The sequence below is a fragment of the Chiroxiphia lanceolata genome, chromosome 2 (genome assembly GCF_009829145.1).
Source record: "Chiroxiphia lanceolata isolate bChiLan1 chromosome 2, bChiLan1.pri, whole genome shotgun sequence".
NCBI lineage: Eukaryota > Metazoa > Chordata > Aves > Passeriformes > Pipridae > Chiroxiphia > Chiroxiphia lanceolata.
The window spans coordinates 91,314,412-91,341,907 of record NC_045638.1 but is presented as its reverse complement, the minus strand read 5'-3'; the positions used below and the strand labels follow the sequence as shown (position 1 = coordinate 91,341,907).

The following is a 27,496-nucleotide window of genomic DNA, read 5'->3' as shown; positions in this document are numbered from 1 at the left end:
ATACCCTGAAGGGTAAGAACACTTTGCACAACACAGGTACTGTGTATGTTAGGAGTCTCAGTTTTGCATAAATTTTATTTATAAGCTGTTACCCAAATCTTTTCATGTTTTGGAAAGCATGCCCTCTTTCAGTACCGTTCTGTACATCCTAATTTTTAAGGGGACCAATGACTATTTTTATAAACTTGGATCCTTTGAGTACCTATTACTTTTAATAATGGTAAATATGGAAACAAAATCAGTTTAGAATTACAATTTCATTAATTATACTGAATTTTAAATAAATGTACAATTTATAAATAATTAATAAATATTTTAATACAATTTAAGATTTTTAAAATACTTTGTCATCATTGGATTCACTGTTTTCACTCCCCATCCCACAAAACAAAATCTTTGACCTTATTCTTTAGGTTTCAAGACAAAATGTGAAGCTGTTAACATTTGTCAGCTATCCCAACTATTAAAACTAATTCCTTAAACTATACTAGTAGCTTAAAACTTACTTCTGTGAAAATACAAACATCTTGTTTACTACGATTTCTGGACTACTAGAAACACTTTCTCCACAAGTAGATGTTGGTAATTCCAGTGCTAATATTACTACTAGATTTCCTGTATCAGAATTCAGTAGTATTAACAAAACCAATGTACTCCTTCACTAAAAACAGAACTCTGACTCTTCTAGGTGTCACAAATGACACAGTAAATGGCAACCTCTAGTGGATCTGGATACTGGGGATTATTTTATAACTAATGAAAACAGAGCTTTTACCTTCTTATTTCACACTCATTGGTTTTCATTGCTTGTTTGTGAAGGTGGAACAGAAAGTTCTGTTGTTTCTGTGCTGTACAGCTGCTCCAAGTTACAAGTCTTTGGCATTACACATCAAGGCCTCTGGGCATCCCCTGGCATTTGTTCCCATGCAGCTCTCTGATTCCTTGGATAATCCCTCACTTCCAGGATTTTTCCTCCAGCTGGTATCTTCACCTTCTGTTTGGGCTCTTCCTCCTTCCAAGACTCCTTTTTTTCAGGAGCTATTCATTTGGCAAGAACACCAAGCCCAAAATTTTCTGATGTGCTGAAGCACATAATCAGCCTCCTACTTGGTGGTTCTGTCTTTATTAATGTATTAGCCTTTGTTTAGCTTAGGTGTTATCAAAATTTACAAGCGACTCACACTTGTTGCAGCTAGCAAGTAGCAGGCCTAAGAGTTCAAAAGTGCCTCTGGGATGTACTATATCTCAAGAAATTACGTGAAATTGTTTTTATATAGAACCTCCATTTCTGCACAGAGGTCTGACTCTCCAAATGGAAGATACTGCACAGATTAATCAAACAAGAATTCTTTATTTTAATGCTTCAAGGCAGTAAAATACAAGTATACAAAAAGAATATACAAAAGTGGCAGTGACAATACAACTTGATGCAATCCTACAGAAATTTAATCCATCAGAGTGGACCCTTCATCAATATACCTCTCTGTAAAATATTGCACCATGTCATAGAGGGAGCACTCAGGAAGACTGTTTATACTCCAGGAAGGTACAACAGCCTCTAAACTGGTATATTAAACTTCAGAGTAAGGCACCAATTGGCAAGTATGATTCTTTTTCTGTTTATCACATTGTGTGTAAGATAAATGCAAGATAAATGTTAATGATGCACCTTTGTCAACTGGAGGAAACTCAGCCTTCATTTTCCTAGGCAGAATAATAAAAAAGCATATGCCTAGTTTTCCAGCCTCCCTTCATATCCCTTTGTGCTTCCTATTCATAATTCTATCCTGAAAAAAAATATTTTAAAAGCCATACTTACATTAGAAAAGGAGTAAGCCAGGAACTATGCCAACTTACTACTACAAAATGAAGAAGACTGAGACTCAAGTGAACAGCCTGTAGTCCATATGTAATCCAGTATCCCAGGATTTAGGCTCTACCACAAAACCAGAAAAATGCCCATCTCCCACATCACATCAAATGGGAGTAACTGCAATTGGACAAAGCAAGAGATAAGTTACAGCTTGAAGAGACTGTGAAGGAAATTTTCAAAAGAAGTGGTACATTATGCTTTTCAATGACCATGGCTGAAGAAAGAAAACTCATAATAGGGTAATAATGTGAAACTCTTCCCTTTCATTTAAAAGGGAAACAAACTGCAGTGATAAATAATCTAAGTAACATACTTAGACTGTAAAGAGCTGCCTTGAATATTTTTGTTAATTAAAAAAACACAAGCGATCCTTTTGTTCAAGGCTGTAGGGTTTCAGGGCTTCAGCTGTACAGTGCAATTTATAGACTCCTGAGAAGTTGGTGGACTGAATGCTGTCAGTCATGACACATAACTACTATGGCAAACAAATTCCTGAAAAATAATATTCCATGCAATTGTTCATTCTTGTGACTATGGGGAACTAATCTACAATTTATAGATTTAAAACTATTTCTGAGGCAGTTTCTGCAGATTTGTCTAGGTCTCTATTTGTTTTGCTGATAATCTGAAATGTCTTGTAATTCTCTTGATAACTTCACTATAGAAAGAATGTAGAAAAATAGACTTTTAAGTGATCACAATGGGTAGGAAAGTGCTGAATACTGAGAACTTTCATTTTAAAGAGGGGGAGGATTCTCCTTCACAAGGGAGCTCTTTTTCTAATATACACAGTAGTAAACTGTACTGTATGAAGAACCACACAGAGAGTATTTAAAATTCTTAAAATACAAGCATAAGATAAGTAGCATTTTATGACTAATTTTCCTTTCAGAAAGGCTTAACTTTTAAAAAAAGTTGTACTAATAGTCCACTTTCACTTTGTTTAGAAATGTCCTCACATCTCCTTCCAAAGGATGTTCCCACTTCTTCCAAATTTTAGTGCTGATCCTCTTTCCATCAATTTCTATACATACAAAGCAAATCAAGATATTAGAATTTTAAACCCTGAACCGAATCAGATTACAAAGAGAGTTGCCAGAATATTTTACAAAAACACATCAAGCAAGAACTGGACTGGTCAGATGAAGAAGCATTTCTTGCTTGCACATCTGATGTCACAGTCAATAAGAATAAAAGCGCAGACATCCATAGTCAAAGTTCAGGTTTGGCAGTATTCCCTCTTCAAATACAGAAGGTTATTTTCCTGGTAGATAGCCAGGAAACAGGTAAAGATCCCGACAGAGTGTGCTAGAATATTCTGACATTTCCTTGCAGCGGTGAAATTCTGTGTCTGGGGCATAAGCCTCTCGTTGCTTGATTTGCCTATTCACCTAGATGTGATATTAAAAAAAAAAAATAAAAATAAAATGACTGGAAGGATTAAGATGGAAGAAAAATGTCATTGTTTTCTGTACTCATAGATTATTCTGTTTAACTTATTAAGTAGTCCTCTTTGTATTGCCTCTCTAAACTGTAAGAAGGAGAAAGAACTAGGGTGCAGTTCCACAGCAGCTCAAGTTGCCGTGATCACACTGCTTTCTTCACTCCTTCTTCCCCGATTTTCTCAACCTTTACCTTATGTGAGTACTAGAGTTTTTACAGCTACGTGGTGTGCCTGTTCAGGGAATGAATTCACCTGAAAAAGAAAGTTATTTCTATACAAGAAAAGTAATTCCTGGCAAGAAAGATTAATTCTTCTTGCAAGTTTATCAAGTGACCACACAATTGAAACAAAAGCAGTGCAAGAAACAGCATTTTTACTTTGGTTAAACTGCTATGGATCTGCATATAAATAAATAAATATGAACTGGGAAACAAACAGTAAATTTGCTACAAACAAGGCAAGAACAATTCCTTTAACAGTAGACTAATCCTAGCATTTTGAAGCACTGAAAGGCTGTTCAAAAACCAGGTAAAAGTGGGAGGGTGAATACGCTCCTGCTTACCTTCACCAGCATGTCAGCCACGTGAGTGTCTCGGGAGTCCTCTGCAAACACAGAGGTGAGAGCTTCGACATACCAGGATCCATGCTTGGTGTTTCGAATGGCCACAGTGCCTGAAAGGAAAGTGTCTATGATGAAGTTTTTGGGGAACACAGACACATACAACCTCTTTATGCACAAACAACTAGGGCCTCTACCCAGTACCTTTCAGACAAGCATATCCACAGATCATATCCGAGCATGTAGGCAGACGCAGCTTGAGACTTTCTTCCTTGTTTGCATCACTTTCCTCACAGCCTGAGGAATCTGATCGTTCTTTCCCATCTCTTTGATCCACTCCCTGGTCGAACGTATCTGTGGTGGCAATAAACAAGGAGGGGCAGGGGGGGGGGGGAAGAAATTATCCAGAATTACTGGGTGTAGTTTTCCTGTACTTCCTTAGTTTTGGGCTCTGGTCAGCAATGCCACAACCGCTGTTAAGCAGAGAGCTTTTGCACGAAATTTAAGTTTCTTCAGCTGTTTTAAAAACTCATCTGAAAGTCCTTCTGCACAAACTAATGCAGATATCAACAACTGCTCAACCTAACCTGACTTGGTCTGCATGCTGATTTCTGCTCCTCCCTCTTCCTATGCAGATCATGGGATAACCATGAAAGTAGAGAAGTTTCTGACAGTTCTCCACCGTCCATGGAAGGATTTGATGCCTAGCCATAAAGTTTTGATTTTCCACTTGTACCTACCTTAAAAATATCCAAAAATGTCTAGTGCAGTTTGCAGTGCTAAAGACCTATTTACTGCAGAACTCAAACAAGAGCTATAATTTTAGTTGCTCAGGTCTACCTCCAAGACATATAGAAAATACGGACCAAGTATTTCACCGAGTTCTAAAACCTGACTACAATACTGCTTGTATTAATCAAAAGCATAAATTGTGCAGCAGTAAAATGCAAAGTAATCTGAGCCCAAATATGAGAACTCAAGTACATGGAGATTAGTTTAAAATCTTGAGAGAGTATTTGATGCCTTTTCTAAGATTTATTAGTATGTACTGTAAAAGTATAGATATTCTCAATTGGTTTTTTTTTACATGATGCAGACTTTCCATTATAATCTAGATTAATTGCTTAGTGGTGATAACTTTGATAGTTCAGATATATTGTAAGAAAATTAAAGCTACATTTTTATATAATTTTGCCTTCTCCCCCCCTTTACTTTTAAGATGAGAATCTATTATTCTACTTTCTTCCTAACAGCATGGGTCAGACTAGTCTTAGGAGATGAAAGTGTCCACTTCAAAGACCTTCCTGTTATGATGGTTCTTAGTTTTTGATGCCAGCTCAAGCCTTAGAAGTACATTTGGACTTCTAACCCTTTTACAGGCAGTGGCACCAGTGGTATCTCATAATTATGCACAGGAAATGGTCAGTTCATAAGTCAGCAACATTGTTCTTTTCCTCTAAAGTGAAAGCAGCAGTGGGAGGGCTGTGATTGTCTGACAGGTTAGATATAGCCTAGAATAATGCTCCATAGCTCAAATGACTTCCATTAAGTTTCTTCCTCATCTCTTTAAGGCAGCAATGCAAATTTTTCCATTTTTAACCACACTTTTTTCATGTCTTTTATCACAGCTTTCCGAATCCCTTCAGTTCTCTATCTTCTTAAAAATTCAGTGTATTTTTTACGGTGTTTGTTATTTCAGATAAGACTCAGGTAATTTTACAGTCAAGCTATATTATTCACGCTGCCATCATCCCATTATGTAAAAAGTCAAAACTTTTTTTATTAAAGCTTCAGAATTACACATCTTCCTTGTGCATGTGTCTTCAAACACCACTCAAGTCAACTTACCAACATAACTAAAACCTGTAAAACGCTAACCCTCTGTGCACTTAACCTCTAATTTATATCAGCAATAACAGCCACACAGATTGATCTAGTCTGTTCACATTTTACTGAAGCTGCCAGATAGGTATTTCGCCAACTGATTTAAATAACTGCTAACTACCCATTTGTCATTACTTAGCACAGTTCTTTACTCTTCTGGATCAACTACTACACTAAACACAGATATAAAGCAGCTTCAGAGTTACATTATGTCATACTGAAACTTTTCCCATTGTTTTCTGTAGCCACTGTTTTTTGATCCATGACTGTAGGTGGACTACTTCAGTTCTTTAGTAGACTCCTGCCAAAGGCTCTTTGGAAATTAACACTTTACTGAATCTTCTTTAGCTACATTTTTTAATGTGCCATTAATAGAACATAGAGTAGGCTTACTACATAACATTAGGGAAGAAGAATAACCTGTGCATTTCTCATTTTGTTTCACATAGCTCCAGCTAACTTGCATGGCACTGATAGATTTACTACTATTCTAAAGTTTCCATACTATTTATACAGTCTTTTAAATGCTGGTTTTGAAAAAAAATTGTATTGGCTAGTCTAACCTTTGAATGCTAACATGAAAGGGTACACATTTTTGTTGACAATTAATTACTTTGTAACTGGCTTTCCCCTCCAACTATTAATCAACATTTAAAAGAGGTTAGAAAGGGCAGGGTTTTGCCTTTCTTTTTTTTTTTAATCGAGGAAAGAGTTTTCCCTTTCAGTTGTTCAAGTCTCAGTCCTTTGTCTTTTGGAGTATCCCAGTTCTAAAGTATTGTGCATAGCAAGCTTTACCACTCTTTCTTAACTGCAACCTTTTTGGGAATAGAAAGGCCAAGCTTGATTTGTTAGTCTTAACAGACTTGTTATTATAGTCAAATAAACATATTACCAATTATTTCATTACACTTATTTCCACACTGAGTCTGCGCATTCACATTTGCTCAAGAGTATCTAAACGTTCAATAACATAAGGAAAGCAATCACATTCATTACGAATTGTAAACATGCATGTTACAATATTTCCAAATACTTAGAGGGATTGGAATGTTTCTGATTGCCAAAATACTTCACGTAGACTTCAGGTTTTTTCCCTGCATTGGGATTAAACAAGGTTAGATAACAGGTGAATGAACTATCCTCTTGGCTAGAGAACAAACTATAAAGCTTGATAAAAATAAAAAGAAAAGGACAATTGCAAGGAACAAGGGAAAAACAGGGAAAAGAGCATATACACTAGAATCTCTATCACAAGGGGAAAAAACAAAACCATAAGACAGAACTTCACTTTGGAGTATCTGCAATTTCACAGCGATCTCAGAAAGTCCAAACACTTGATGGAAAAATTCAGTCATTAGCAGATCTAAAAGGTGGTTAGTTACAGATATGTGTTTAGTTACAAAAAGAAGGAAAAGGAATAGGAGAATTAAAAAAAAAGACAAAAACCACAAAGCATAGAAAATGAACAGGTGTATGAGAATCAAGGAAAGAGTTCTGTACATTAGCACGTAAGAATTCTCTAACAGTACGAGGGTAGAAAGAATGGCCATTTTGAGGTTGAAAACAGGCTAGGGTAAAGTAAAAGAAGAGACAAAACTCCAAAAATACTTGGAACCAACTTTGACAGCTCAAGAGACAACCACAAGAGACGCAACACATCGAGGACGAAGAGAAAGACACAATCCAGACAAGATCCCAGTGCCAATGTACCTCTCCATGTTGTGCTGCAATTTGTGCACCATATGCCCCACTCCCCTTAATGCAGGCACAGTACACAGTACGAGAAAGCCTCAATGTATGAGTGGGGTATGACAGAGCTTTATGTCACTAAGGTGCTCTGAGGTCTGCAAGTCAATGCACACACCTCATGCAGAGCAAAAGACACTTACAGAGCAACAGATGCAGTGGCAGCAGCAGGGCAGAGGGAGGTGAATATGGGTCCCACTTACACCTGAGAGAAGCAAACAGGAGAGATGACAGCAAGTTGAATGTGAGGGTGTGCATGTGTGCAAAACGAGCCTTAATGGCATGCCAAGTACTTTTAGCATTTGGGCACTCACCTCCCCGGCAGGCCTGAATAAAGAACATTTTAGGTTTATTCTGGAGATTTGGACAGTTTGCGTTATCAAAGAGCCGGAAAACCTCCTGCAACTGAGAGAAGAAAGAGGATTCTTCACTGTAGCCTTCTATAAGCCAAACCCAGCCTCACCTTGCTTCCCTGTATTTTGGTTATTACCTCATCAGTCTTGGTATTTTCTCCTTTATCTCCAAACTCAGCATGTGACAAACACACCCCTTCCCCACCCTTTACCCCAGTTACTGCTAGTTTGAGTTCTTGCACTCTACCTAGTACTTGTACAGAAAGAGAGAATGAAATAATTTCCCCCTACTCGCCAGTCTTTATCTTCCAGACCACTCACAGACTCCTGCCCTTTTCTTCCCACAAGCCCTTATTTTTTCCATTTAAAAAAAATGTGAATCCTCAGTGTCCCATCACTTCATCTTTTTAAAACTTTCCCCCCCTCTTTCTTGGTACTTTCCTAGAGACAACCTACAACACCACATCAGAATACAGCAATATACCTGTAGTAGCTTGCCATCACTACCATAAACCGCACCCTCCACACCATGGGAAAGCAAAGCTACAATGCAGGAATCCACATACTGGTGATCTGGCAGCTTGGAGAATCTCTCCAATGCATTCTGCATCTCCTGGAACAGAATAAAAAAACCTGTTTAATCCTTTTCAGACTTGCACAGAGAATGCGAGTCAATATTCATGGAAAAACATAACTGGCCCCTCCTCTTACAAAAAAAAAAAAAACAAAAAAAAAACAAACCACCTACATAGAACAAGTCTGTAGTAAAAAGATGTGTTTTATTTAAAAAAAAAACCACCAAAACTCAGCAAAATGTTCTTGTTCTTTTATGCAATATTCAGTTCTAAGTATGACATTGTGAAGTAAGAATCACTTGGCCAACAGGGGGATGCAGCAAGTACCTGAGTTGGTACATGTGGATTCAACACAGAAGAAACTAACTGGTATTTTACAAAGGTTTTACACTGACACTTGAGTCTGACTGGTATACTGGAGCAACTTAACAGATATCTATTCTGGGACTTCAGGCAACACTAGTGGTCAATAAACAATTTAAACTGAAAAACTTCACAAACTCTGACAACATGGCAGGTGCAAAAGTATTATTATTATAATGTTGCAAAAGCTGCTTTCTCGAGTAAAACACTCTTTAACAGGTTTTGTACCACTTGGGTTCACAGGGATTTAAAAGAAATAAGAACAAATGAAGCTGGAAAAGGCAGCATTTGCATTCCCAGGGATAGTGGCTTAATTAAGTTAGTCACGGAACACTACTAACTTTCCTAAGTGAAACAGAGCCCCTTTAGCAAAGCAAAGACTGAAAAAGTGGAACTTAACTGCACAGATACTGGAAGACTGATAAATAGGACGAAATTGACTTCATCAATGAAAGGACATGAAAACATCACACTTGCAAATACTACATCAAGTATTTGCGAAGTTTAATTTTTAGGGCAGCAGAACACTGTAAAAGTCTATCTAAAGTGTATACTTCATTCATTTGTGTTTTAAAAACACATGCAAGGTGTGGTCTAAAAATTCTTGCACCTTGTACTAGAGTCAGACTGCAGTAGTACCTCTCATGGTCCTTTGTAATACTGCTTTCCATTGTAAGAGCTCTGCCTTCCAAGTTTCCTCATATTGATCAGTACGTGAGCAGACATTATCCCACTTAGCCTTATTTTCTATTCATAAGTGATAATTCACACCTTCCCGTTCAGAGCTTAGTTACACACCAAAGGGAACATCTTACGATGATTATGTAACAGTTACAAACTTTCACTCATACCAGTTGTGAAGCACTGGGATCCACCTCCTTACCTGTGCAGTTCGATTAGGAAGAACAGTCACTCGATACCCGAGGTGCTTGAAAAGCATCTCCAGGGAAGCACAGTCCACGTCTCCCCCTTTGCGATACTCCAAGTCCTTCTCACAGCTGAAACTGACATTGCTGAGAATAAGTGCTAAGCCTCGGGGCTCGGATACCACCTTGTATGCCTGAGAAGAAGATTTAAAATCGAAAAATTTAAACTACACAAAGAAATAACAGTGTGTTAGAGTAGAACAGCAACCCCTACATACCAACTTGATATCCTATTCCTGTATTTGCAAGCTTCCACAACTGATAAGCCTATTATTGTTAGACTGGCTTGCCTTATTTCTCATTTTAAAAGAAACACAGTTTATTCATTTCAAACTGCAAATTAGCTCTTGCTAACTTTTTCCCCCTTTCCTCACCCTCACCCCTGCAGGGCCCCACATATTTCCGCCATCCCCATCAATGGTACTAGAAGAACACTTCATAACATTTAGCTAGTATTTCTTAATTGCTATTGGGAGCAGACAGAGATGTAAAATAGCACGTGAGTGCAATTGTAACAGCAAGAGACTGTCAGGCATTGACCTTGAAAATTATGTGACTGGCAAAAAAGCTTAACAGGAAAAGAACTAGTTTAAGAGGAGCATCTTCAAACTAACTTCCCCCTTTGTCCCTACCAATCTAACAACAACAAATCAATAGTAATTCAGTTACTAATACTCCTGTAAATTGGAAGTAAAATTTAATACCAAAGGAGAATATCAAATAAGGTGTACCCAGGTACAGATGTAAAAGGAGCCAGTCAAGTTCACACTGGCACTGCTTATTAATCAGGTCACCTCAACAGACAGTTTCAAAAAAAACCCAAAAAACCCATGACCAAACAACCAAACAAAAACAAACACACCAAAGAAAAAAACCCTCTGTTTTGCTATACAAAGAGCCTCTGACAGAAGTGTTGTTAGCACATTGTGTAACCCTAATGAAGCATTTGCCCCTTTATACAAAATAATTTTATTCCTTAAGCCCACCCCACCACAACCCATGCTTTACAAACAGAATAAACAAAAAGTGATTAGATTACCTATATAACTTCAAACACTGCAGCAGAAGATTAGAAATTCAGGATGTTCTACCTAGTACTGCCCAGCACAGAATCCTGACCTGGTTCTTAAGCCTAAGGACTCTTTCAGGTAGAGCTGGCAATTGAAACAGCCAAGTCTGTGATTACTAGCTGAAATGCTGTTCTACTACCTTATGGTCATTTACAGGGTGTGTCATTATACAGAAGATGAGGACACAGACAGATAAATTTGAGGCAATAATACTGACAGCTTACACAGAGCAACAGAACAAAAGGCATTTCACCAAGCTCTTCATGAACAAAAAATAGAGGCAGAAATTTGTATAGAGTTACAGAACAATTTCTTGACACTTGTAAATGACAACTACATCAAATGGATCACGACTGGTAACACCTTTCAGTTACACAAATAGCACAGCACTGATCTGCATCCCAGTGAAGCGTTTCAACTCAAAAATTTTAAGTAGCAGGTGTTCAGCTGATAGACCAAACACCTCACAACTTTCACATCTTAAGAATTTCTCTGTTAATGACTAACCGAGTGCTGATGATCACGATAAAATTCAGGAGTGCAGTATTTCACTGGAGGAATTGAGTGACCATCTCCATTATCCAAGGAAACTTCCATTGGTCCTGTGTAAGGCAAACATATCAATAATAATAAATTTGAACCACAAAGTCTCTGCATTAAGGAAGTAACTTGCAAATTCTGAACTACATTCTCTTAGGCATATTTCTGTATTATACTATTCTCACCCCTAAAAATTTTGTTTGATCAGGGACTATAGACACAAAATGAAACACAGCAGAAAAAACATACTGTAAGGGTATTTTTTTATTATTATTTTAATTGGTGACTTGTTTTTTGGCTAGACTTATCTAAGGCCTAGTGAATTTGGGTCTACAGAATGAAAACACCATTCTCATCTAAAATTAGAGCCTTGTGCTGTCATTTCGCACAGTATGTTGCTAGAAAAATTCAAACAAAATACTGTTTTTCCTTTCATAAAAGGCTTCCCATGCTGAACACATGCATAAGTGATCAAATGAGAAGTTTCTAACTTTCACAAAGTGCAAAGCCTTTTTTTTTTTTTTTTTAATCTGCTGCAACACTTTTCTCTGAATAACAGCAGATGAGGGGAATGATAATCAACTATTTGCCATTTGCACGTAAACACTCCTCTGTACCAGAAGAAACTGAGCTAATGACATTCACAATCTCCTTTGAAATTCTCTTTCAGCCTTTTGAGGCATGGCTCTCCTGGTTGGAGGAATATATGCTCTAAAAAAATCAAAACAATCAAACCCTAAAACCGTTGCACGTAAATTAAAAAAAACCCACAGGTAAATTAAAAAAAAAAAAGTCTCCAAAAAATAGTTAAGGAAAATGAATACTCCAGACGTTATCACAAGCAACATAAATACTAGCAAGGAGATTCATTCCAACAACTATTTATTAGAACAGTTCCCTGGTCTAAGTCACAAATGCATGTTAAAAAAAAAGCTGATTTGCTGCACTTGACAGAAGCTACAGAAAACCAAGTTGTGCTCATGTAACACACATAAGGCCTTAGACTGCTTTTTCCAAGTAATAAGTTAAAGTTAAGGCGTACTGCCCAAAATCAGTATCTTGTCACAGCTCTAGTTCAGTGAAACTCTATTACAAATCTTAAACAAAGAAGGAAATCTTTGAAAAATCTAAAATTTTACTGACATGTACTGTTTTAAGCAACAAAATTTCCTGTAGGAGTAAATGAAGCTGACCAGAAACTAATTTGGTTCTCTCTTCCAATATACTATTTCACTTCCATTTTCTAGCCTAAATCACTCTCTTTTATCTGTCAAGTTTGTATTCCTGGGATGAGCAAAGTGGTGGCAAGCTTGTTTCTAGAATTGAATTAAGAGACTATTAAGAAATTAGAAGCAGTCAAATAAATATCAAATCAAGTACCCACAAAGTCACACACAACTCACCAATCCAGCGTGGTCTCTTTGAATTACAGGACTCACTGACAGGGAATGGAAGATCTGATCCATGACAGTGCTCAAGCTACAAGACATCCAACAAATACATTAAAAAAGTAGCATAAAACAGCTATTGTTTTCATCTATGGTACAAGGCTTAAGTTATCATGCAAAAAAGATATATGCATTTACCTACACATAAAAATGACTTCAAAATAACATTACGGTTCATATCCAAACAAAATATCATGACAAGGCACCAGCATTTTCTCTCAAGATAAAACTTCTTCCTTTCTTTGCTCATCTCTACTTCTACCCAAATTCTCAGTTTGGAAACCTTACACTGAGGTCATCATATCCTCCTTGTTTTGGCCAAAAATTTGTCCAGTGATTCCTATATTTTTGTCTGCTGTCAAGATTTCATTGTTTGAATAGTAAAGCACAACTGAAAACAAAAAAACCCAGAGGAGTGTAATCTAATAAATCCTATATTTTAATAAGGGAACATCTCTGTTCAAAAGTGTCTTGTCTCCATTCCTTTGTAGAATATATGCTTAATGAGAGTTTCCATCCTTGCCAATGCACTAAGAATATGGAATCTGCAAAATTCTTCCTTTAGTTCAATGCTAACAACCACAGATAGTGAAAAGGTGAAAATAAAAACACTAAAAGAAAGAAATAAAAGTATCTGTTTCCTCAATAGTCAAGACTACCTTTCAGCAGCTTCCTACTCAGAGAACCATTAAATGTTAAATCAAAAAAATTTGGAGAAAATATTTTCTTTGCAGCTTTTGGATTAATGATGACATCCATTAACAACATGATGGATGCAAGAACACCCAGGAACACTGTACAGTTCAGAAAGAGATGTTCAAAGTCCTGCATTTGGGGAGGAGCCATCCCATGCATCAATATATGTTGAGGACCATCCAACTGGGAAGCAGCTTGGCAGTAAAGGACACGTCAAACAGGAACCAGCAATGTATGTTTGGCACAAAGACAAATAGTGTCCTGGGTTGCATTAGGAGGAATGTTGCCAGCAGCACAGACGAAGGGAGGTGATCCTTCCTCTCTGCTCAGCACTGGCAAACCTGTATCTGGAGTGCTGTGTCCAGTTCTGGGCTCCTCTATACAAGAGACATGGACATACTGGAGAGAGGCCAACAACAGGCCACAAACATGAAGGGACTGGAGCACCTCACATATGAGGAGAGGCTGAGGGAGCTGGGACTGCTCAGCCTTAAGAAAAAAAACTCAGAGGGAACTTATCAATGCATATGAATACCTGAAGGGAGGCTGTAAAGAGGACAAAGCCAGACTCTTTTCAGTGGTGCCCAGTGACAAAACCACAGGCCATGGGCACAAACTGAAACCCAGGAGGCTCCATCGGAACATCAGCAAACACTTTTCTACTCTGAGGATGCCTGAGCACTGGAGGAGGTTGCACAGAGGGGTTGCAGAGTCTCCATCCTTAGGGATATTCAAAAACCAGCCAGACATGACCCTGGAAAACCTGCTGAAGGTGATGCTGGCTTGAGCAGGGGAGTCAGGCCAGATGACCTCCAGAGGTCTCTTCCACCTTGTGATTGGTGGTAGAATGAAAATTCTCTTCTTCCCAAATTCCCTCCTCTCTGTTTTTACTAAGGCTTCTACAAGCTTCAACTTGCAACAAAATCCCATCCTGTTTTTCGTAAACAATTGGTTTTTTTCCCCATTTGACAGAGTCCTTTGTCCCCAACCCAATCTGAAATGCAGTCCACCCATCTTATTTTTTAAAAACTGTTATACCCTTGCAATCTCATGGCTCAGGTCGGACACTGTCTTCAAGATCCTTGCCTCCAGATGCTGCTGGTGGGTTTCTCGTAAAGCTTCACAGAAGGCTGAGAAGGCATTAGGGCCTCTCTTGGGCAGCAAATTGAGGAATTCCACATTTCGGTCAAAGCTCCCAGACTTTGCCTAGACCCAGAGGAAAAGAAAACAAAATCCACACTCTATGTAATACCCAACACAATTAATTTTCAATGAATTATCAGAACAAGTACTTTTTAAATTTCAGATAAACATTTCACCACTATGCTTATCTATGCTAGATCCATTATTATACTCTTCCTAGCTGATTTTGTTCACACTCCTCTGTTCCTATTTGCTCAAGGATGAGTATATAACAATACAACAAGCCAACAATTCTTACATTACCATGTACAGTAACATACCATATTCTCTCCAAACTTTTACTTCCAGTTACTGTTGGAATAGTATCTATTTTTCCTCATTGAATACACAAAGAGTCCAAAACACAATACCACTATTATCCAATGGTTTATGGTTGCATGCAGATACTCAAATCCTCCAGAAAACATTAAGTAAAATACTTACTATATACAGTCAATTCCAGAAAGGTACTTGGTATGTACAGACTGTAACATTTAGACCAATGAGGCAATATATTCTAGTCTAAGTGAAAAATTAACCATCAAAAATGAAATTCATGTATTTGTTAAACATTGTCAAGTTCTATTTGTTAGAATACTAACAGGGCATTTGCCAACAAAATGTATAATTTATACAATAACCTTCCCTGTGAAATCTAAAAGACACCAAAAATCACATACTAAAATACTGGATATCATAAATAAGTTCTGTTTTGTTTTTTTTAATTATCACTTGGATCTGAGATGTCTCCTTTCGGTGGATGATTGAAAACAGTTGGTGAGAATTAAGGCTTAACAAGACAGCAATCACAGGAAAACAGTGCCTTGAAGCACATATCTTCTGCTACAGAAGACATCACATCACCTGGTTTCTTTCATAAAATTTAAAAAATAGTTTAGTATACTGCAAAATCTTGTTGATCCAATGTTCATGAACCTATTGAGAATTCAGAGCTAGATTCATTCAAGACTAACAGCATTTATTTTTGTATCAACGGTGTTCCTTGACTTCAGTATTCTCCTGTCCTTTCCCTTATTTATCAAACTTCTTCCTATAAATTGGTCTTGATTTGCTACAGTAAAACAAGTCACTTTCTTTCAGGCTCCTCATAAATGGCCTTGTCCCCTTGCCAGTACCTTTCCCTATTCCCACAGAATCCTCAACTTTCAGAGCACTGTTGACTAGAGGTGCATACACTTGTGTCTTTCCAGAAGTATGAAGGCACTTTCCCCTTTCTCCCAGTAACACTTCTCCATTAGTCCATGGAAAATAATCAGCTCCATACACTTATATCTTCTTGTAAGCTCACTGAGCTTTATTTTAACTAATAAAGTAACTTGAGAGCTTATTTCCAAAGTATATATGAATTGTTTATTTCTCTCTGGTAGGCCTGCAGCTGTTTGAGACAAGCTGAGGATCACTCATCTTTTCACTTAATGTTTCCATAGTCTGTGACTCTTAAGCCATAAATCATAGTTAAGAACACAAGCTGACCTTAAGAACTGGATTTTAAGTTTTATTGAAAAGTTAAGAAATTTCCATAATGTTCATATTCTGCATATGTATGTATGCATCATATTTGTATGTATACCAGTCAGCTTTTGGAAGACTTCTTCCTTAATACTTCATTAAACACCCAAAAGGCTGTAACTCTTTATTTAACTTCCACATCAACACCACATTTAGATTACACTAAATAATGTTCAGCAAACATTCAGAAGTAAAACTTCCCTAAGACACACTTCTTTCATTTTATTTTCCAATACATCCTTAATTTATTTCTGTACCCTCACGGATGGGTTTGATAATCTGCATAACAGGAACTGGTTGTAAAACAAATTCTGAATTTCTGTCAAAATTCCATAATATTAGTCTTATTGAGCCGGAATATAAACACAAAATCTGTGAAAAGACCATACATATTTTACAAACATTCTAAACAAATTTCTTATCACTTTGTCAAAACCAGCGATCCCTTCATTACTGTCTAGTGATCAACACAGAGTATTTATATTTCCAAATCTACATAGTCTCAGTCTTTGCTTACAGTATAGAGTGTTCCAACTGTTTAAAGAGCAAGAGAAAGCTCTTGCTACCTTATCTGCCATTTTGAAGGTCCATCCTAGAGCTCTGGAAGAACATCTGATGCTCTGAGAAGAAGGCATTTATAAAGTGGATTTTGGACTTTGCCTTAAAAACAGCTGTTTCCACTATCCCACTTTATTTCCACCTTGTTTTCGCTCTGTGTTCAAAATTCCCCTCTTCTGGGTCTTCACCTAGATAGTTTTATTTACATCATCTTCACTACAAAGAAAACACAATTTTTTTTATTTACTCTTTATTCAAAGTGTATATAGTGGAAAAAAACTCACACTGTTTAATATCTTTGTGAATGACCCAATTTAAATTCATTCCTGTCAGATCCTACTATCTCCCCACATTTCAGACATCAAAGGAAGCTGCTTCTATTCATTAATTCTTCTCCAATGTACACCTTAAACTCTTTACTTACTCTTCATAGTCCTTATGAGCTCTTCATCCAACTCAATCACCTTTGTCTTCTGTGGCTCTTCTGGCAACACCCTCCCCTCCCACCTTTTTCTTACTTGTGGTAAAGTTTCAGTACTGGTTTCACACTTCACACTTGAAAAAACTTCATCCTTACTTCATCTCCCTGAGCTACTTGGTTTATTTCACTTTCCTTAGACTATAAAAGATTATTTAAGTGCTCTATTTCCAGAATCATTTTCTTCTTTTGTTCATCTTAAATCAAGCTCACAGGACCAATGTCACTGCTGTGCTTTTAAGACAGTATGATTTAGAATGTAACTATTTATTCCGATCTTGATTTCCTTACTTACTGGAGGAGCAGGGGGAGATATATATATATAGATATATATAACCAATTAGTTATAATATCCAGGAAAATCTATGCTCTTTTATCAGACACAGTGGCAATTGGCTCCTCCTGTTTCCATTAAAGTACCTGATGATTGGCATCAGAATGCATTTTCAAGAACAGGCTACCTAGCAGTACTTCTAAGACCTTTGCTCACACTTGAGCCAGAGACTGGAAGAATATTAAAAATTCACAGACCTACAACAGAAAAACGAAAGGTAAGACAAAGTGTTTTCCATTCAAGTGATTTTTTTTTTTTAGGCATCTTACTTTTTCTCTATGGTACTGTTATGACTAGTACTATCCTGTAAATGTTCATTTCTATCCGTCTAGTACAACGTATATTTTGCAGTACTACTGTTCCAGTTGTGAATGCTTTCTACCTACTCTGCCATATTTCCATTTTTGTTGCAATTTCCAGATCCATACCCTGCAACAGTAGCTCAAGTCCCTTCGCTCTCCTGCTCAGGCTGCTATTGCTGTTTATATACATTTAAACTCCTAGTTATGTGTGTATATTGTATTAGGCAGAATTTTTTCACTAAGCTATTACTCTTTACCTCACTTATCCATCATAACACCTTTCTCCTTACTGATAATCCCTTATTGAGTATTGTTGCATCTCCTTTTACTCAAATACACCTGGAGGAGAAGATTCCCTTAGTCTTCCTCACCTCTCAGTTTAACAGGTCTCAACTACAGCAGCATCTTGCCAAAAGGAGTATTATCTCTGGCATTACTCTAACTTTGAGAGGGCTTTTTTTTTACCCTTTGCCTTCCCCTCCCCTCACTCTCCCTTCGGTGACAAACTGCAGGTCATCAAATGAACATCCCTACTAATCACCCATACTTCAGCAATGTTGCTGTTCAAGACCCGGCTTCTAAGCACCACACAGACGCTCAGTTACTCCCTCCCCAGCAGGATAGTGGGCAGAATCAAAACTGAACAAGCGAGAGAACTTAAGATAAAGATGGTTTAATAGGTAAAGCAAAAGCCACACACACAAAGCAAGACAAAGAATTCATTCACTGCTTCCTGTCAGCAGGCAGGTGTTCAGCCACCCCCAGGACAGCAGGACTGCATCCCGTGAAAAGGTGACTTGGGAAGACAAACACTGTCACTCTCAGAGTTCACCTCTTCCTTTGTCTTCCCCCACCTTTATATGCTGACCATGACAGCAAATATTGTGGAATATCCCTTGGGTCAGTTGAGGTCAGCTGTTTCAGATACGTGCCTCGCCCCCCCTCCCCGCCCCCTGCATGATTGCTGAGGTGGGGCGAGAAGAAAAGTCCTTGGCTCTGCATAAGCACTGCTCAGCAATGCCTAAAACACCTCTATATTATCAACACTGTTTCCAGCATAAATCCAAACACAGCCCCACACCAGGTACTGTGAAGAAATTATTCCAGCCAAAACCAGTACAAGAAGGGACTTGAACTATTTCAGGTAAGACTGCCCGCATCTCCCACAACTTAGCACTGATATCCTTGACAGGTCCCACGAAGAATCTGTCATTATCTTTGACACTGAGCCAAAGTATGCAAAGTGATTCATGTTATCTTTGACAATGACTCAGAATTAATCTGGAAGTTATTTCATGATTGCTATCAAGAATCTTATCAGTCTCAGGTTTACACTGTCAGCAGTGATGCCCAGAAAATAGTTCATAATCTGTTCTTATTACAGGACCATCAACTTTACTAGGGAACTAAAAACTCTCTCAGTTGCTTACTTGAGTCCTGAGATGCACTTGCCGTGCAACTTCAGTCATTTCCTTTCCAGTCTGCTTTCTTTGAAGACCTGTATCTCCATCCTGCATGGTGTTCAGTGCACTACCATCCCTCTGGAAGAAATCCCAAGCTATTTCCCATGACTTCTCTCTACAGTACCCTCTGCACAGGGTAAGTAACACAGGCCTACAAACGAACGGCATTTGTCAGCTGAGAGTGGGCCTTGAATCCTGCAAGGTTCTTCAAGCAGTTTACAAAAACACATATACAGCACAAATTTTTTGCGTGAAACGTGCCACAACAAGCTGGTTAATAACGTATTCATTTACTTGCTTTCACGGTATTCTTTTGGAAACATGTACTATTTCTGCTTCTACGAGTGGAGAAAAAAAGGGCGGAAAAAGATAACAAAGGACTCCGATCCACAGAGTGCAGCCTGCTGCAACTGCACATCAGCACCCAAACAGTGAACTTCTGACAAAATACACATTGCCACAGTTCTTCTGCACGCTACAATCAAACCCCGCATCGCTTTGCACGTTCCCTAAATGCAATCACGTTAAAATGTGCAGGTAACACACAAGTGAGGTTTATTTCATGCTGCCACTGCTAAGAACGACACCGAGTTTAGTCAGAAATAATGGCCACGGCGGAGGCGAGCCCACCCCGCGTACCTGTATCATCTCCACCATCTCCGGGGTGATGATGTCTTTCTCTACCATGTGCTCCACCAGTACATGCAACACAAGCTGCTTCGCCAGGATCACCCGGTTCTTCTTGAGCGCTTCCTGGTGACACCGCTGCATTCCGCACGCCACCAGCATCCTGGGAGAAGAGGGGAGAGCCGGGTCACAGACAGCGGCAAAGACCCACCCGCACTCCTCCCGACTTTTCGCTCAGGAGGGACAGCACAGGCGGCAGCCTGCCGCTCACAACAGACGGAAAAGGCCCTTCCCGCCCGCCTTTTCCCGGCGGCACCCGCGATTCAAAGCGCGAGACCCGCTTTCCCGCCGTCACGTGACCTCCCACGGAGCGGGAGCGGTTTCCCGCCGCCTCCTGCCCGCGCGCGGGCCGGGGCGCGGCTTCTCAGGGGCGGGGGGGTGGAGGGGTGGAATCATGGCGGGGGGGTTGTAGTGCGGCACAGCAGAGGCGCGGCATGGTCCTGCCTGCAGAGAGTCTTAACAAGTGCAGCTTTCCTTGCGAACGTACCGGTTCTTGGAATTTATTTTTTTTTTTTTTAATTTTAGAGGTTTTGTTTCCTGTGTTTTGTTACACGTGCGTTTCAGCGGAAATCAGCTGAAATCAGAAAAGATAACGCGCAGTAATTCAAGCACAGGTCCTAAGAGGAGAGGCTGAAGGGGCTGGGGCTGTTCAGCCTGGAGAAGAGGAGGCTCAGGGGAGACCTCATCACTCTCCACATCTCCCTGAAAGGAGGTTGTAGCCAGGTGGGGGTTGGTCTCTTTTCCCAGGCAACTATCAGCAAGACAAGAGGGCATGGTCTCAAGTTGTACCAGGGAAGGTTTAGGTTAGATATTAGAAAGAATTTCTTTATGGAGAGGGTGGTCAGACATTGGAATGGGCTGCCCAGGGAAGTAGTGGATTCTCCGTCCCTGGTGATTTTTAAAAAGAGACTGGATGTGGCACTTAGTGCCATGGTCTAGTAACTGCAGCGGCAGTGGATCAAGGGTTGGACTTGATGATCTCGGAGGTCCCTTCCAACCCAGCTGATTCTACGATTCTATGAATTCAGAGGGAGACAGGGAGCACACAGGGTTTGCAGAGAACATGTGAAATACGAAGGGAAGATCAAAGTGACCATCCTTCTAGCATAAGCAAATTCGCAGCACTTGTCATATTATCACAGGGTCATTATGATTGGAAAAGATCTCTGACGTCATCGAGTCCAACCTTTAAACACCACCTTGTCAAACTAGACTATAGCACTGAGTGCCACATCCACCTCCAGGGACAGTGATTCCAGCACCTTCCTGGAGAGCCAGTTCCAATGCTTGACAACCTTTCTATGAAGAAACTCCTCCTGATGGCTAACTTGAACCTCCTCTGGCACAGCTTAAGTCTGTGTTCTCTCGTCCTGTCCCTAGTTGCCTGGGATAACAGGACACCCCCCCACACACCTGGCTACAACCTCCTTTCAGGTAGTTGTAGAGTGTGATAAGGTCACCCCTGAAACTCCTTTCCTCCAGGCTAAACAACCCCAGCTCCCACAGCTGTTCCTCACAGGACTTACAAAAACGTCATGTAAAGCTTCAGGTGGTTGCTCCTTGGTGTGCAGGAGTTCCACATGCTAAAGCTTAACACAAGTCCAAAGGCTTGAAAACCCTTACAGATGCTGAAGACAAAATCCAAGTGGTCATAACTGATGGGATTTTTAGTATTTGTTTTGGCCAATTTTTAATCTGTGGTGGTTACGTGAATTTCTTCCTCACTCCTGGCAGTTTGGTCCACACAGAGTTGCCCAAAGTTTCTATGCCTATGTTGTCTACCCATATCACTTTTTAGTGAGTTTTTTTCTTTTCTGTTTGCAGTTAGAGGAGGGAAACGCAAGTAGCGATTGGCTTTAAAGAAATCACATTGCCTGTATCAGCAAATTTCTCTCTCACAATACTTCTATGATAGAGGTATCATACCTCCTTCATCACGAGTGATATTAAAGTGATGTAGCTGTACATTCAGAAGTGGAACACCTCTCCTTTTTCTGAGCCAAGATTATCAGATAAGCAGAATGTGAGCCAAAAGCACAGCTTTGTGGAGTGGTTGTTTTGGGAGGAAATATAAATGATGCCACCAGGAATTTTTAATGCAGTCCTGTTTATTTACAAACAACATAAAGGGTCCTTTTTTTTCCTTTGAACTATAAAGAATCAAACTATAAGAAATAGTTTGCTTCTAGCTGTGGTTTGATGGTTCCTCATAGGAATTCAAGATGATGCAGTCATACAAGCAAGGCTGTGATGATTGCTGCTCTCCTTCATAGGAGATTCGGACGACCATTTTTATTTTTATTTTTTAATTTGGACATTCACCAGATGTGAATGTGTCCTTGCATAGTTTATGAATGTAGACCACTTTGGCACTGCAGAGGCTATCAGTTTAACTCACCCATTTTAAAAGACTGCACATTACCCCTGATCAGTGAGAGCTAAAACCTGGCTCCAGCCTAGAGCCATCATGATGAAGACCACTTGTGCCTTGGGACTATTACTCTCAGGTGCTCTCCACTGCAGCTCTGGCCTTGGCAGACAGACTGGACCTTTCCAGAGTCCAGAGAAAAGCCTCTGAGTACAGCATGGTTACAGAAATTTCTGTGCAAGTCCTTGCCATGATGACAATAAAATATCTCAAGCCATCTGTTAGGGGCTGCATTATAATAGAGACACACACCCTACTGTAGAGCCATCAAGACTACTGATCTAGGCAGAGGATGCTTATATGTGTGTATATCCCACTGCCAGCCTCTCTTACAGGAGGAAAACTTATCCCCCTCTTGTACACTACCAGCTCTGTGGGATGAGAACCTTGTGAAGAAGAGAAGTCAGTTCATGGTGCCATGCTTACCATCAGCTTTTTAACCTTAAGTGACACACATTGGGTGGTACCAGCTTCCAGATGCAGACAGCCACCCTCCCCTCAGCCATGCTCCAGTGCAGCACAGCTGAGGATGTGGCACAGGTGTGGCAGAGGGGCAGCGAGAAACAGCGCAAACCATAAATTTTTGTTGCCGCAAAACAGCAACTATGGGAAGTGCAGGTCTCTCTGTAAGGATTTCCATGTGGCTGATGACTGCACAGCTCTCAGCAATATTGCTGTTTGTAATGCACAGGCAGAACGTGCTTAGTGCTGTTTCTATTCCTCCCCTTTCCCAGGCAGATTCTTTTGGCTGCATCTTACAGTCCTTCGTCAGAGGTCCTTTGATAACCTTGTCTGTTCTCATGATTTGCTCTTTTCCCCCATGAAGGTGTATCTTCAGTTTGAGAATGTTGCCGTATATAACACAACTTTTCTCACAGCGGTTTTATGTATCTGCCAAGTCGAAGCATTGTGGTATTGAATCGATTTTTATTTTGTGCAAAAAGATTCTAGTGACATCAGAAGCTGTGTTTGTAATTCAACTCTGTTTCAAAGAATAGTGAGACAAACTTTTACAGTTTCAGGCATGAAAAATCTCAGCCCTTTCACCTTCTTTCTAGGAGCATTCTGTATTAGGGTAAGGGTTTGGTTCTGTATTCATGGAAGGTGAAAGTAATCATGATGCAGATGGCTGGCAAGCATCTTCAAAGACCTCATCACTGATGGCACTCTCATAAGCAGGTGGTGGAGTGAGTGGTTCTAGTGGTTCAAACCTGTCTTCAATATCTCTCTCCTCATGGATGTCTGAAACAAACCGCTGCGGTCTTGGGGGCAACACCAGCTGCAGCTGTATCCTGGAGCCCATGTCTGTCTCAGAGGTGGGCCTCGTGTCTGGTGGCACTGACACCCGGAGAGCCTCCACTGTAATCTCTTGTTGGCCAGAGGATTCGATAACGACGCTGTAAGGAGGAGGCTCGCTCAATGGCGAGGGCACTGGGCCTGGGTTGGATGTAATCGTCCATATTGCTGGAGATGACATGGTCATCACCTCCTCATAGGTGGGCGCTTCATAGGCAGCATTCACCCTTGTGCAAGAGAGGAAGGCCAGTTACATCGGTTATTTTACTGCTTAGTTTATGCAGAGGCAGATAGCACAGATTATGTACTATAGGGACCATGCTACAATCAACAAATAGATGAGACTGAGACAGGGTGTCTCACATGGTATTGCTGTATGGGGTATTCTGCCCCTGGATCAGCTCACTCGTCCAGCCAACTTAATGTCTTGCTTACTGGTGCAGAGAATGGCTCATCTGACCATTTTCCCACACTCTCCAGAGTAAGTGAAGCGACCCTCACTGTTCAGTTCTGTGTACTAGGCTTAGCTTGATGTCCCTCAGTTAAAATCTCCTACCAGTTAAAATTTATTACGAAGAATTGTTAACTACTGATTATTTCTTGGAATAAAACAGGACCTTGCTTTTTTAATACATTAGCTCAGTGTTCATCTATTTTTAAGAACTGAAGAAAATTAGTATTTTCATTTCATTTAAACAAGGACTAATTGTTCTGTGTTGAGAAGAATTATCTGCAAAGAAAAAATGCTACTTTAGGAACATATTCCTTTTCAGGTCATATTTTCAAATAAAAGATACTAACTTTCTTCTAGTATGCCCCCAAGATAGCAGAGCCCAATACAGACTTTTTTTTTGCAGTCTTTCTAAAAATAAACACATAGTAACATTTTTTCTCCTCCCACAGGTCCTGTATTTGAGAGTGTTAAGTCATTTACGGATGTGGAAAATGATTACTTGGATTATACAAGGAAGCAAAGATACAAATAAAGTCAAACTTGTCAACTATAGTAGGCAAACAAGGGTTAAATTAGGTGATACTGAGAACCTGCAAATGTACATGAAGCCAAAAAAAAGTATTCAAAGCCTCTCAAAATCAGGATTATTAGTGTCAAATTGGGATTTTAAGACTGGAAACAGATCCAATACAGGTTTCTTTTAAAAACTTTACCAAGGAACAGTTGCTCCAGAGATAAGTTTTATAGAACTAAACCCAAATAAGAGTCAGTATTGCTTCAGCATTTTTTCTTTTTCCTTGTCTGAGTCATTGTTTGGCAAGCCTCGATTACTCAAAGTAAAATAAAACTAGGCCTGGATCTGTTCAACCTTGGAAATTTTTAGTGAATCAGTTTCCGGGGGGAAGAAAATACATATTGTACAAGATACAGGAGATGCGTGGCATAGATATTTGCAACCTCCACCTGAAGAATGAAGGAAAACAACCTGAAAACAACTTTTGTCTTTGGGAATGGAGTCTGTGTTTGTTGCCCAAGGGGAAGGGCAGCAAAACAGTGTGTAAAATGTCTGTGACTGAGGTGAGAGGGTTAAAGAGCAATAACCAGGTTGCTGCTTACCCTGCTTGGCTTTGACTGTTTGGAGGTATTTCATTTGCGTCATGTCGGTGTTGATTCCTCAGGTAACACTCAACAAACACACTCAGCAAATAGCCGACCAGGCACACTCCCCCTACCCCTAGAAAGAAATAGCCTACTGGGTTGATATTAGATGAAATGGCCAGCATGGTGACGCCAATGAGAAGAGCAGCAGTGAAAAGAAGCAGCAGGGTTTGGCGGATGTTCTTCCAGCGTGTCTCTAACCACATGGTAGTATAGATGTTGGTAGCAGGTAGTTGAGAACAGATGAGCAGTTAAAGGGACAGACATCTGTGGAAGATGGAATAGTTTTTTCAACATGAAACATGAGAATATAAACACATTATAAGTATCATGACCAAAGTAAGAACATACATACCAGAGCAAAGGACGTCATGAGAACATGAACTATGCACATACATAATAAGTCTGTGAAATCCTCATAAAGGCACACCAATGTAAATGTACTAGAATTTCCTGTGTGAATGCATATTGAATAATAGGAACACTTGGACACACAGTTGGAAGACACAAAATGCATAAATAGACCCTGAGCACTTATTGCCAGGCATATCTAAAAAGATCTGGCTTAATAGAGCAGTCTGGGATGCAGATTTGAGGTTACTATGAAAGTGAAACACAGAATAACTTTAAGGGTTAATTCTGGGACATTTGTATGTTGCATAATAAACATTCAAATATTCATTCAGATCCCGGAAGAAAAGCAGCCTGATTTAATGGGCCTGTCTGCCCCACTAAATTGAGAATCTAACTTCAGTGTAGCATTATAGCAATAATGTTACTTTAGGTTCTGGATATAGCTAGGGTACGTGTGTTTTTGCAAAGTGTAGGCATAGTTTGAATATTTGCCTATATCCTCAGTTCTTTCTCTGTTGATGTGCTTATTTTTGCACCATTCTCAAACACAAGAGCCCTTTCTGTCCTGCATTCCAAACCCCATCTCAGTGAAAGAGACAGCACTTTCACTATGTGCAGTCAATATAGAATGAATACTAGGGACCTGTGGTATTCAAGAACACCATAATTAAGGAGTTGTGTCTTGCATGTGTTCTGCTAACCTACATGTATCCCCCCTGTTTTGATGAAGACCCCTTTGAAGGAAAAAAGCATGACACAAGGGGCATGTTTTTTATGAATATGCATCTCCAAACAAATATACAGTTTTATATAGTTCCATGTTACATTGTGTAATATGTACACTTTTGCACACTAAATGTGTCCCCTTGTTACAGCAAAAATAGTTAAATGTATATATTCAAAAGAAACACACTCTTTTTCAGCATATACTTACCAGAAAGAGGTCTCGGTAGGTAGGAGCAGTCATGGTTTAACTTCTCTCTTCATCACAAGGAAAAATGTGCACTGCTGCTTCCCGTTCTGACCCAAGAATAGGACACCAGTTAGAACTCTCCCTTCGTCCTTTCGAGTTTTCTTGTAGGGAAACAATGAAGATTTCTTTTGAAAATAAAAGTTGGAAATCACTGAACATGGGAAGGTACCAAACAACGAGAAGATCCCATTGTATGAGTTTTGCATGGGAAAGTAGAATCTCCTTTTTCCAAGTTCTGAATCCAAAGCAATTTCTAGACGATCACATACCTTCTACTCTTTTGTAGCTCTTCTCGGTCTGTCCCACAAAAGCAGGAAACTCATTAGGAAAGAAGGCGGAGTGAGCAGTGGGGGAGTGCTCACCTGTGTCGTATCTGTTTGGTCTGCTTTACTTTAATGGGAGAAACTGCCCTGAAAATTCTGGTTTTTTTTCCCTGTGTAGCAAAGGAATCTTGAACTCTGCCTCACAAAGCAGGAACAACTGCCTGCCCAGCCCACATCACATGGCCCACACATAAAACTATTTACAAGTTCTGTAAAATGTAAAACTATACATTTTTCTATCCTGATCAAGTGCTTTTTGTCAAATGTTGTTTTATGTCCTCTTTGATTTTACAAACAAAAGGGGGAAAAAAAGGGGCAATGGGTTATTATATCACAGAGGGCTGAGTTAAAAACCTTTTTACTCCCTAATGTATCTGGGAAAGATAAGCAAGAGAACAGGTACTGAATTACTTCTATTATCTGAACCTTTAGTGTGTGTCTGAAAATTAGAATAGAATAGAATAGAATAGAATAGAATAGAATAGAATAATTTCAGTTG

At 39.5% G+C, this 27,496-nt stretch overlaps 2 protein-coding genes across 4 annotated transcripts; both read right to left on the bottom strand.

Moving 5' to 3' along the window:
* Nucleotides 1-1,335: 1,335 nt before the first annotated feature.
* Nucleotides 1,336-20,278, bottom strand: CASP2 (caspase 2). 2 transcript variants are annotated; one of them, XM_032680616.1, is made up of 10 exons: nucleotides 19,964-20,276; nucleotides 14,516-14,683; nucleotides 12,737-12,812; nucleotides 11,301-11,395; nucleotides 9,681-9,857; nucleotides 8,344-8,472; nucleotides 7,821-7,911; nucleotides 4,081-4,230; nucleotides 3,880-3,989; nucleotides 1,336-3,264 (listed from the first exon to the last, which is right to left on the bottom strand). In XM_032680616.1, the coding sequence occupies exons 1-10, from the start codon at nucleotides 20,111-20,113 to the stop codon at nucleotides 3,130-3,132; spliced, it is 1,281 nt and encodes a 426-aa protein (XP_032536507.1). In that variant the 5' UTR covers nucleotides 20,114-20,276; the 3' UTR covers nucleotides 1,336-3,129. The 2 variants fall into 2 exon arrangements, with proteins under 2 accessions (XP_032536507.1, XP_032536508.1); XM_032680617.1 differs by lacking the exon at nucleotides 1,336-3,264 and adding an exon at nucleotides 7,650-7,711 and having other exon boundaries at nucleotides 19,964-20,278.
* Nucleotides 20,279-22,111: 1,833 nt separating this feature from the next.
* Nucleotides 22,112-27,074, bottom strand: TMEM139 (transmembrane protein 139). Of its 2 annotated transcripts, XM_032681030.1 has the most exons (4): nucleotides 26,944-27,074; nucleotides 26,636-26,721; nucleotides 25,306-25,614; nucleotides 22,112-23,962 (listed from the first exon to the last, which is right to left on the bottom strand). In XM_032681030.1, exons 3-4 carry the CDS (start codon nucleotides 25,551-25,553, stop codon nucleotides 23,554-23,556), a joined length of 657 nt encoding a protein of 218 aa, XP_032536921.1. In that variant the 5' UTR covers nucleotides 25,554-25,614; nucleotides 26,636-26,721; nucleotides 26,944-27,074; the 3' UTR covers nucleotides 22,112-23,553. The 2 variants fall into 2 exon arrangements, with proteins under 2 accessions (XP_032536921.1, XP_032536920.1); XM_032681029.1 differs by having other exon boundaries at nucleotides 26,636-27,074.
* Between the last annotated feature and the right edge of the window lie 422 nt (nucleotides 27,075-27,496).